Genomic DNA, 12,563 nt, shown 5'->3' on the forward strand with positions numbered 1-12,563 from the left:
TCTCCATGCCCATTGCTCACCCACCCCCCCCCCACACACCCATTGCTCACCCCCCCCCCCCGGACACACACATCGCTGCACCCCGCTCCCATCTCCATGCCCATTGCTCACCCGCATCCCCGCACACCCATCGATGCACCCCACGCCCTATTGCTCACACCCATCCCTGCACCCCGCGCCCATCTTCACACCCATTGCTCACCCCCCCGCACACCCATCCCTGCACCCCATGCCCATTTCTAAACCCCCCCCCCCCCCGCACACCCATCCCCGTGCCCATCTCCACGCCATTGCTCACACCCCGCACACCCATCCCTGCACCCCGTGCCCATCTCCACACCCACTGCTCACCCACCTCCACGCTCAACCATCGCTGCACCCCACGCCCATCTCCACACCCACTGCTCACCTACCCCCCCGCACACCCATTGCTGCACCCCACGCCCCCATTGTTCACCCCCCCCCCCCCCGCACACCCATCGCTGCACCCCATGCCCCATCTCTACCCCCACTACTCACCCACCCCCCCCGCACACCCCGCACCCATCGCCACGGCCATTGCTCACCCACCCCCCTGCACACCCAGCGCTGCACCCTGCGCCTTATTGCTCACCCCCCCCCCCGCACACCCATCCCTGCACCCTGCGCCAGTCTCCACACCCGTTGCTCACCCCCTGCACACCCATCACTGCACCCCACACCCATTGCTCACCCCCACCGCACACCCATCGCTGCACCCTGCGCCCATCTCCACGCCCATTGCTCACCCACCCTTCTGCACACCCATTGCTCACCCCCCCACACAAACCCATCGCTGCACCCCATGCCCATCTCTACCCCCACTACTCACCCACACCCCCCCCCCCCGCGCCCATTGCTCACCCAGCGCTGCACCCCGCGCCCTATTGCTCACCCCCCGCACACCCATCCCTGCACCCTGCGCCAGTCTCCACACCCGTTGCTCACCTCCCGCACACCCATCGCTGCACCGCCACACCCATTGCTCACCCCCCCCCCCGCACACCCATCGCTGCACCCCATGCCCATTTCTCACCCCCCCGCACACCCATCCCCGTGCCCATCTCCACGCCATTGCTCACACCCCGTACACCCATCCCTGCACCCCGCACCCATCTCCGCGCCCATCTCCATGCCCATTGCTCCCGCGCCCATTGCTCTCACCACACGCCCATCGCCATGCCATTGCTCACCCCCTTGTACACCCATCGATCACCCCACGCCCATCGCTAACCATCCCCCCCGCACGTCCATCACTAACCCCATGCCCATCTCCACGTCCATATCTGCACCCCACGGCTATCACCCATGTTTTTTATCTTAAAAAAAAAAAAAAAAGTACATAAAAATACCGGGGGATCTGCCAGAAATGCAGTGCACACCCAACTTTACATTTTTAAGCTGTAAACCTTCCCTCTATTTTACTGAAATAGCCAGGAAGTGCTGTCAGTCCAGATTAGTTCCCTGGACTAGAGAACACCCCCCCCCCCTTTCTCAGCTCCAAAACATATGGAGGTGTTATGGAGTCCATAAGGGGAGGACCGGGCAGTGCAGCCATTACTGCTTGGGATTTCCATGCAGCAAAGTCTATGCCAGTGATGGTGAACCTTGGCACCCCAGATGTTTTGGAACTACATTTCCCATGATGCTCTGGCACTCTGCAGTGTACTGGAGCATCATGGGAAATGTAGTTCCAAAACATCTGGGGTGCCGAGGTTCCCCATCACTGGTCTATGCTGTCAACCTAAACAGGAAGTCAGAAGCTCACTGGAGTTCTGTCAGGATCAGCGGGGATTTCTATGTACTTGCAGCATTTTTGTGAAGATACAACATTGGAACGGGTGCAATTACTAAATGTGTTTTATTTATTTTTTTCTACATATACTCTACATACACAGAAGCAGAACTATTTGGGTGTTCTTGTGTTTTCTTTTCGCACATTCTAATCTTTGTTGCGTGGTAAATGGTTTTATACTGACGCCTCGGGGTAGATAATTGGCGGCGGATATAAAACAAGTGTGCAACCAGTGAAGTCCGGGCTCCAGGCCTGCGTACTTGTTCTGGATCGGCGACTCGAAGTGTAGAACACTCGAGCACTTGCAGTGTATGTAAAACATAATCCTTGCATAATTTGCACGATTCCCCCGAAATCGGACACTGCTGAGATAATGCCTGCTCCAAAAAAAAAAAAAAAAAAAAAGATATCTTTTATTTGTTTTTTTTGTTGAAAATTACTCTGAACCCCAAAACATTTTCAGCAGAGACCCTAGGGAATAAAATGGCTGTTGCAACTTTTTATGTCACGCGGTACTTGCACAGTGTTTTTTTTATTTATTTTTTCAAACCTGTTTCATGAATAAAAAAACAAAAAAACAAACAGTAAAGTTAGCTTTTTTTTTTTTTTTTTTTTTTTTTGTATAATGTGTAAGATGATGTTATGCCGAGGTACATAGATACCTATTGCATCGCGCTATAAAATTGCGGACGCTCGTGGAATGACTCCAAACTTCAGTACTTAAAAATCTCTATAGGCGACTCTTTACGTTTTTTTTTTTATTTTTTTTTTACAGGTTACCTGTTTAGAGTTAGAGGAGGTCTAGGGCTAGAATTATTGCTCTTGCTCTTACGCACGCGGCGATACCTCACGTGTGATTTGAACGCCGTTTGCATATGTGGGTGCGACTTGCGTATGCGTTCACTACTCTTATTTTTTTGACACCTTTTTTTTTTTTTATTTTTTTTTTTTTTTTCTCTTTTAAATTATTTTTTCATCACTTTTATTCCTATTACAAGGAATGTAAACGTCCCTTGTAATAGGAATAGTGTGTGACAGGTCCTCTTTATGGAGAGGTGTGGGGGGGGTCTATAAGACCCCACATCTCTCCTCCCAGCCTGGAAAGACCGAGATCCAAAAAAAAAAAATAGAGGGAAGGTTTCGGCCTTTCCAACCACATCCCTGGCATTGTTTACTTCCGCCCGCCCGAACGTGCCGTCATAACGTCCTCTGAGGGTCATAGAGATTACTGGGGACCATCTGGTCACTAGAAATCTCTATGCTCCAACTTCCAGCAGTGACTGATTCGTTCGTAGAAGCACCGGGGAGGGGGGGGGGGGTTGAGAGAGAGGAGTCCCCTCCCCCCACCGCCACCTGTAAGAACGATCAATAGGCTGAACTGCCGCTAGATGATCTCTGGATGAAGCCTGTAAGCTGCACCCGTCATTCAGATATCCCCACTCGAAGTCAATGACGTCATATGACGCACCTTGGGGCGGGAAGTGGTTAATTTGCCAATGGCGGCTCAGATCTGTCATGCTGATTTTTTTTTTTTTGTGTCTCAACTTCGAAAATGCAAGGATGGAGACGCTTGACTTCCAGAATCCGGGGTACGTTTATTCATGTCGTCTGATACAAGGAAAATGCACCCGCTCCACTTCCTAAAGGTGCTTGGGCATCTCAGAGCCTATTTTATGAAGCACTTTAGGGAGTGAAACGCGTAGGCTGAGCAGGTGTATTTTCTTTGCATTGGATGACCTTAAGGCCTCATACACACAGGGCGTTTTTTACAGCTGCTTTTACCAGCATCGGACGTTTATTTTTTTATTTATTTTTTCCATTTGCCTCTCCATGTTGTATGTGTCCCATGCGCACACAGAGCGCCTAGAGGCGATTCAGTTCGCATTGTGCGCTATACAAGTGTTTCATTCATTCATTCACACAGGCTTTTAGGAGCTGTAAGTGGCGTAGGTATTTTCAAGTTGCCAAAAAAAAAAAACCCCAGAGCCAACGCGTTCTGAGGACCAATGTTAGAGCTGTAAAAACGGCTGACGCTGCTAAAAGCGCGTGTAATTTTGACATGTTAAAAAAAAAAAAAAAACACTTTTGCTGCTAAAAGTATTTGTGTGTTTTGATTTTGATATGTAAAAAAAAATAAAAATAAAAATGGTTCCTTTATGAGAGCCCATTGATTTTAATAGAAGTCGCATTCAAGTCGGACTTGTGGTGAGACTTGTGCGCTGAGGATCTTGAAGGGGAACCCCACGCCCAAAATGGAAAAAAAAAAACGGCATGGCCCCCCAAAATACAGAAAAAGGGTCTCGTATTGGATTTTAAGGGGAATACCTCACGCTTAAAAAAAGAAAAAAAAAAAGCATGGGGTCCCCCCAAAATCTATACCAGACCCTTATCCAAGCATGCAACCCCCCAGGTCAGGAAGGGGGGGCCTCTTCCCAACAACCGTGGGCGGTGGTTGTTGGGGTCTGCAGACAGGGGGGGGGGGGGCTTATCGAAATCTGGAAGCCCCCCTTTAACAAGGGGGAGGGCACCCAGAGCCTGACCCCTCCCCCCACCCTATGTGAACGAGTAGGGGTTACCCCTACGTATTTACCAGAAAGTGTCAAATAAAAACAGCAATCCCCTCTCCGGTCCTTCTCCCTCCTCCGGTGAGGTGTTCTCCCTCTGCCCCAAAGCACCCCCCCCCATGTTGAGGCGTGTGGCCTGGTATGGTCCAGGAGGGGGGAGGCACTTGCTGATCCCCTCCCCTTTCTGGACCTGCAGGGCTGTATGCTCGGATAAGGATCTGGTATGGCTTGTAGGGGGGACCCCACACCATTTTTTTTTTCTTTTTTTTTGGGGGGGCGGGGTGATTTCCCTTAAAATACATACTAGACCGAAGGGACTGGTATGTTCTTGGGGGGTGGGGGGACCCTAACGCTCTGTGTGTGTGTGTGAGGTCTAATAAACACACCCTGGGTTGTGGAAGTTGAGTGGCTCCTTGGTTGTGGATGTGTTGCAGATCAGGACCAGTTTCGGAGCCGGCTTCCTTCTATTGGTGGCAGCGGTTGGGTATCGCCTTGTAGCAGAGTAGTTGGGACCGTCTCAAAGCTGAAGATTTGTGGGTTGGAGATGTAGAGACAAGCGCAACACTCGCCCTGATTATCTCCATGACCTTCCCCCATAGATCGGGATTGGTGTCATTTTTGTAGTAAAAGCAAAGCAAATTGGCATTAACCCCCCCCTCCCCCAACCCTAGATAACCACCCCCCCCTCCCCCCAACCCTAGATAACCACCCCTGTTTTAAGGGAAAAAAAATGAAATGCCCTTTATACTTACCTGAATCTGTGATCACCTGGTACACCCGGAGGCGGGTCTTCTCTCTACTGATCTGTAGAATGGGAGGAGCCTCCTTCTGGCGCCCACATCACTAAAACATGACTTGGAAACGTCCCATTGGGCCCATCGATGGGGTCCTCCCAAGCCCCTAAAAAGAGTAGCAGCATGATGAGCTCACAATGAAGGGGTGGCACAAAGTCACAGCGGGGGCCCCGACTGCAGCGCTGGATCACCAATGTTCACTCTTGGGAGGGGCACTGGGGAGTATCACTTGACGCCGGATACAGGTAAGTTAACAGAGGCTTAGAAAGGACTCTAAAAAAAAAAAGTTGGTGGATTAGTGAGAGAGGATTGGTCATCAGGGTTGGGTCTTTTCCCAATTTTGGTCAAATGTCTTCTCCCCCCCCCCCCCCAAGTTTGGTCAAATGTCTTCTCCCCCCCCCAAGTTTGGTCAAATGTCTCCCCCCCCCCCCAGTTTGGTCAAATGTCTCCCCCCCCCCAGTTTGGTCAAATGTCTCCCCCCCCAAGTTTGGTCAAATGTCTCTCCCCCCGCCAAGTTTGGTCAAATGTCTCCCCCCCCCCAAGTTTGGTCAAATGTCTCCCCCCCCCCCCCCCCAAGTTTGGTCAAATGTCTTCTCCCCCCCCAAGTTTGGTCAAATGTCTTCTCCCCTCCCAAGTTTGGTCAAATGTCTTCTCCCCTCCCAAGTTTGGTCAAATGTCTTCTCCCCTCCCAAGTTTGGTCAAATGTCTTCTCCCCTCCCAAGTTTGGTCAAATGTCTTCTCCCCTCCCAAGTTTGGTCAAATGTCTTCTCCCCCCCCCCCAAGTTTGGTCAAATGTCTTCTCCCCCCCCCCCCCAAGTTTGGTCAAATGTCTTCTCCCCCCCCGCCAAGTTTGGTCAAATGTCTTCTCCCCCCCCGCCAAGTTTGGTCAAATGTCTTCTCCCCCCCCGCCAAGTTTGGTCAAATGTCTTCTCCCCCCCCCGCCAAGTTTGGTCAAATGTCTTCTCCCCCCCCCGCCAAGTTTGGTCAAATGTCTTCTCCCCCCCCCCCCCCGCCAAGTTTGGTCAAATGTCTTCTCCCCCCCCCCCCGCCAAGTTTGGTCAAATGTCTTCTCCCCCCCCGCCAAGTTTGGTCAAATGTCTTCTCCCCCCCCCCCCCCAAGTTTGGTCAAATGTCTTCTCCCCCCCCCCCCAAGTTTGGTCAAATGTCTTCTCCCCCCCCCCCCAAGTTTGGTCAAATGTCTTCTCCCCCCCCCCCAAGTTTGGTCAAATGTCTTCTCCCCCCCCCCAAGTTTGGTCAAATGTCTTCTCCCCCCCCCCCCCGCCAAGTTTGGTCAAATGTCTTCTCCCCCCCCCCCCCCGCCAAGTTTGGTCAAATGTCTTCTCCCCCCCCCCCCCGCCAAGTTTGGTCAAATGTCTTCTCCCCCCCCCCCGCCAAGTTTGGTCAAATGTCTTCTCCCCCCCCGCCAAGTTTGGTCAAATGTCTTCTCCCCCCCCCCCCCCAAGTTTGGTCAAATGTCTTCTCCCCCCCCCCCCCAAGTTTGGTCAAATGTCTTCTCCCCCCCCCCCCAAGTTTGGTCAAATGTCTTCTCCCCCCCCCCCAAGTTTGGTCAAATGTCTTCTCCCCCCCCCAAGTTTGGTCAAATGTCTTCTCCCCCCCCCCCCGCCAAGTTTGGTCAAATGTCTTCTCCCCCCCCCCCCCCGCCAAGTTTGGTCAAATGTCTCTCCCCCCCCCGCCAAGTTTGGTCAAATGTCTCTCCCCCCCCCCGCCAAGTTTGGTCAAATGTCTCTCCCCCCCCCCGCCAAGTTTGGTCAAATGTCTCTCCCCCCCCCCCCGCCAAGTTTGGTCAAATGTCTCTCCCCCCCCCCCGCCAAGTTTGGTCAAATGTCTCTCCCCCCCCCCGCCAAGTTTGGTCAAATGTCTCTTCCCCCCCCCGCCAAGTTTGGTCAAATGTCTCTTCCCCCCCCCGCCAAGTTTGGTCAAATGTCTCTTCCCCCCCCCGCCAAGTTTGGTCAAATGTCTCTTCCCCCCCCCCGCCAAGTTTGGTCAAATGTCTCTTCCCCCCCCCGCCAAGTTTGGTCAAATGTCTCTTCTCTCCCCCCGCCAAGTTTGGTCAAATGTCTCTCTCTCCCCCTCCCCCGCCAAGTTTGGTCAAATGTCTCTTCCCCCCCCCGCCAAGTTTGGTCAAATGGGCTTTAAAGACACTAGTTGAGCATGACAGCCAGCCAACTGCCATTTACTAATTCAGGTGGCACTCTTTGCATTTCTCCAGCGCAGGTATCCTGTAAAAGAATTGGATGTCTCCAAGTAATTGTTGCGTTTTTTAGGATTTTTTTTTTTTATTCTTTCCAGTTCTCATCCTCCTGCCCCCTTCATTTCTCTTCTCTGGCTCTCTCATTTCCTCTCTTTTTTTCCCCTCCTCTCTTTAGGCTCTGATGTTCTTTACATTGGTCCTGTTAAAGGTGAGTCTGGCTGCCTGCTGGGCCTTGTGTCTCTGTTCTGTTTTCACTCCTCGTTTTCCTTCCTTTTTGTGCATCTGACGTGTGCTAAAGCATGCAAGAAAATCTGCGTTCTGGGCGGGGTCCTGTGCGCCACCTTAAACCCTTTTTTTTTTTTTTTTTTTTTCTTTTTTTCCTCCTGTATTAGGAAGTATATACTCGAGTCCCGGGCTATACAGCAAGACCATGACTCCCACCTACGACTCCCGGGACGGCAGCCCCCTCTCCCCCACCTCGGCATGGTTTGGTGACAGCGCCCTGTCTGAGGGCAATCCGGGGATCTTAGCCGTCAGCCAACCAATCGCCTCTCCCGATATTCTCGCCAAATTATACAAGCCTCAGACCCTTCTCGACAAAGCCAAGATAAACCAAGGGTGAGTCTCTGCTGTCCCAACGGGCAAAGCGCAGCTTTAAGGTAACGCAGTTCTGTTTTCCCCACAAATCACTAAAGACATTTAAAAAAAACATGGGGATTCGGCCATTTGTAATCCTCTATACAGAGGCACTTTGACTGGGCGAGGGAGGGGCAACACCTAAAGCCAATCAGGAGTGCTAAATGTACAAGCTCGGACAAGAAACCTGCTGATAGGGCCACAGAGCAGAGGGAGGGGCTCATCAGTCTGCTTCTGTTCCTTCATTGTCTAGTCCAGTAGTCTCCAAACTGTGGATGGGGGGCCGGATGCGGCCCTTTGCTTCCTTTTATCTGGCCCATGGGGCACTATTCAATCCACTGACACCAATGCTGGGGCACAATTCTTGCCAAAGACGACAACAATGTGGAACTATTCCTCACAACGCCAATAATGGGACACTTTTGTCTCTCAATGTCACCAATGACGGGGCACAATTCCTGCCAATGTCACCAATGACGGGGCACAATTCCTGCCAATGTCACCAATGACGGGGCACAATTCCTGCCAATGTCACCAATGATGGGGCACAATTTCTGCCAATGTCACCAATGATGGGGCACGATTTCTGCCAATGTCACCAATGATGGGGCACAATTTCTGCCAATGTCACCAATGATGGGGCACAATTCCTGCCAATGTCACCAATGATATGGCATGATTCCTGCCAATGTCACCAATGATATGGCACGATTCCTGCCAATGTCACCAATGATGGGGCACAATTCCTGCCAATGTCACCAATGATGGGGCACAATTCCTGCCAATGTCACCAATGATGGGGCACAATTCCTGCCAATGTCACCAATGATGGGGCACAATTTCTGCCAATGTCACCAATGATGGGGCACAATTTCTGCCAATGTCACCAATGATATGGCACGATTCCTGCCAATGTCACCAATGATATGGCACGATTCCTGCCAATGTCACCAATGATATGGCACGATTCCTGCCAATGTCACCAATAATATGGCATGATTCCTGCCAATGTCACCAATGATATGGCATGATTCCTGCCAATGTCACCAATGATATGGCATGATTCCTGCCAATGTCACCAATGATATGGCATGATTCCTGCCAATGTCACCAATGATATGGCATGATTCCTGCCAATGTCACCAATGATATGGCATGATTCCTGCCAATGTCACCAATGACGGGGCACGATTCCTGCCAATGTCACCAATGACGGGGCACGATTCCTCCCAGTGTCGCCAATGACGGGGCACGATTCCTCCCAGTGTCGCCAATGACGGGGCACGATTCCTCCCAATGTCGCCAATGACGGGGCACGATTCCTCCCAATGTCGCCAATGACGGGGCACGATTCCTCCCAATGTCGCCAATGACAGGGCACGATTCCTCCCAATGTCGCCAATGACGGGGCACGATTCCTCCCAATGTCGCCAATGACGGGGCACGATTCCTCCCAATGTCGCCAATGACGGGGCACGATTCCTCCCAATGTCGCCAATGACGGGGCACGATTCCTCCCAATGACGGGGCACGATTCCTCCCAATGACGGGGCACGATTCCTCCCAATGACGGGGCACGATTCCTCCCAATGACGGGGCACGATTCCTCCCAATGACGGGGCACGATTCCTCCCAATGACGGGGCACGATTCCTCCCAATGACGGGGCACGATTCCTCCCAATGACGGGGCACGATTCCTCCCAATGACGGGGCACGATTCCTCCCAATGACGGGGCACGATTCCTCCCAATGACGGGGCACGATTCCTCCCAATGACAAAAATGACGGGGCACGATTCCTGCCAATGTCACCAATGACGGGGCACGATTCCTGCCAATGTCACCAATGACGGGGCACGATTCCTGCCAATGTCACCAATGACGGGGCACGATTCCTGCCAATGTCACCAATGACGGGGCACGATTCCTGCCAATGTCACCAATGACGGGGCACGATTCCTGCCAATGTCACCAATGATATGGCACGATTCCTGCCAATGTCACCAATGATATGGCATGATTCCTGCCAATGTCGCCAATGATATGGCATGATTCCTGCCAATGTCGCCAATGACGGGGCACGATTCCTCCCAGTGTCGCCAATGACGGGGCACGATTCCTCCCAGTGTCGCCAATGACGGGGCACGATTCCTCCCAGTGTCGCCAATGACGGGGCACGATTCCTCCCAGTGTCGCCAATGACGGGGCACGATTCCTCCCAGTGTCGCCAATGACGGGGCACGATTCCTCCCAATGTCGCCAATGACGGGGCACGATTCCTCCCAATGTCGCCAATGACGGGGCACGATTCCTCCCAATGTCGCCAATGACGGGGCACGATTCCTCCCAATGTCGCCAATGACGGGGCACGATTCCTCCCAATGACGGGGCACGATTCCTCCCAATGACGGGGCACGATTCCTCCCAATGACGGGGCACGATTCCTCCCAATGACGGGGCACGATTCCTCCCAATGACGGGGCACGATTCCTCCCAATGACGGGGCACGATTCCTCCCAATGACGGGGCACGATTCCTCCCAATGCCGGGGCACGATTCCTCCCAATGACGGGGCACGATTCCTCCCAATGACGGGGCACGATTCCTCCCAATGACGGGGCACGATTCCTCCCAATGACGGGGCACGATTCCTCCCAATGACGGGGCACGATTCCTCCCAATGACGGGGCACGATTCCTCCCAATGACGGGGCACGATTCCTCCCAATGACGGGGCACGATTCCTCCCAATGACGGGGCACGATTCCTCCCAATGACGGGGCACGATTCCTCCCAATGTCAAAAATGACGGGGCACGATTCCTCCCAATGTCAAAAATGACGGGGCACGATTCCTCCCAATGTCAAAAATGACGGGGCACGATTCCTCCCAATGTCAAAAATGACGGGGCACGATTCCTGCCAATGTCAAAAATGACGGGGCACGATTCCTGCCAATGACGGGGCACGATTCCTGCCAATGTCGCCAATGACGGGGCACGATTCCTGCCAATGTCGCCAATGACGGGGCACGATTCCTCCCAATGTCGCCAATGACGGGGCACGATTCCTCCCAATGTCGCCAATGACGGGGCACGATTCCTCCCAATGTCGCCAATGACGGGGCACGATTCCTCCCAATGTCGCCAATGTCGGGGCACGATTCCTCCCAATGTCGGGGCACGATTCCTCCCAAGTCGGGGCACGATTCCTCCCAATGTCGGGGCACGATCTCCCAATGTCGGGGCACCATTCCTCCCAATGTCGGGGCACCATTCCTCCCAATGTCGCCAATGACGGGGCACCATTCCTCCCAATGTCGCCAATGACGGGGCACCATTCCTCCCAATGTCGCCAATGATATGGTATGATTCCTGCCAAAGTCACCAATGACTGGGCACCATTCCTGCCAACGATGGGGCACGATTCTTGCCAATGTCTCCAAGGAAATGGTACGACTCCTGCCAATGTTACCAAGGAATGGGGCACAATTTTTCCCACTGACACCAGCAATGGACCATTGTTTGCTCTGTTATGCCCAGGGTCTTTTCTACTCCCACTGACCATGATCTGGCCCCGAATGCTGTCTGAAGGACAGTAAACTGGCCCTTTTTTGTTTATAAAGTTTGGAGACCCCTGGTCTAGTCACAGTGGGCAGAGAGGCGCCCAAGCTCTATTACCTAAATGCAGCAGAAAAAATTTGGGTCACCACTGGATGTACAGAAGGACAATGGTGGGTAAAACCGCTCCTTCATATGCATTTCATCTTTGTAGCGGGTCGCCCGGAGTTCAGCTTTACGATAAATGCTTCAAATAGAACTCCAGTCTGTTGACTGCGCTCTTCTCTCCCTTTCTAACATGTTGCAGGTGGTTGGACTCCTCCCGATCGCTCATGGAACAAGATGTGAAGGACAATGAAGCCTTGCTACTTCGATTTAAATACTACAGCTTCTTTGGACTTGAACCCCAAGGTAATTCAATGCTTTTCATTTTCCTCCCGGTGAGCTCCAACGCATTGCAGACATGTGTGAAGCAGAAGGGAATTTCAAGGGTCAAACAGGTTAATGCAGAACTGCTGTGGATCTCCTCCTATACTGGACGTCTGTAGAAAGATCAAACCAGCTCAGATAGGACCTTTTTGTAAATATTCGGAAAGACATCGGAGGATTAACAACCAACATTTTTATTTATTTTTTGCTTGATTTTTGCACTACATATTTGTAAGTGGTTAGCAAATCCCCAGCCTGACCTCTCTTGCCCCATCAGCCACCTAAAAGTAACGTAAGGAGCTGCGCTCACAAACCCGCAGATCTGAAACAAAAAGTGCAAGTGGATGAATAAAGTGACAAAGTCCAAAAATGTTTAAAGTGAAATGTATGACATCTGATAAATGAAACCGTCCGGAAAAGTCCTCCAAAGGAAAAGTAAGTGATTGGAAGAACCCAATACGGTGACCGTCTCCTGTGACTTTGTAGGACAATGTGAATCCACCACCACATAGAGTGCAAGCTTACCAGCCGCACAGGGCTTTAGAGCGTGTTGGGAC

At 52.2% G+C, this 12,563-nt stretch overlaps 1 protein-coding gene across 1 annotated transcript in view; it reads left to right on the plus strand.

The window, feature by feature from the left end:
* Positions 1-12,125, plus strand: part of LOC143981388 (fermitin family homolog 2-like) — a 37,557-nt gene extending 25,432 nt beyond the window's left edge. Inside the window, exons 4-6 of the mRNA XM_077479205.1 lie at positions 7,559-7,591; positions 7,776-8,001; positions 11,885-12,125. Of these exons, the coding sequence (XP_077335331.1) occupies positions 7,559-7,591; positions 7,776-8,001; positions 11,885-12,125 (500 nt within the window). The remainder of the gene's footprint in view (positions 1-7,558; positions 7,592-7,775; positions 8,002-11,884) is intronic.
* Positions 12,126-12,563: the final 438 nt, after the last annotated feature.

The sequence above is a fragment of the Lithobates pipiens genome, unplaced genomic scaffold, assembly GCF_037356315.1.
Source record: "Lithobates pipiens isolate NorthernLeopardFrog02 unplaced genomic scaffold, aLitPip1_a1.2 Scaffold_143, whole genome shotgun sequence".
NCBI lineage: Eukaryota > Metazoa > Chordata > Amphibia > Anura > Ranidae > Lithobates > Lithobates pipiens.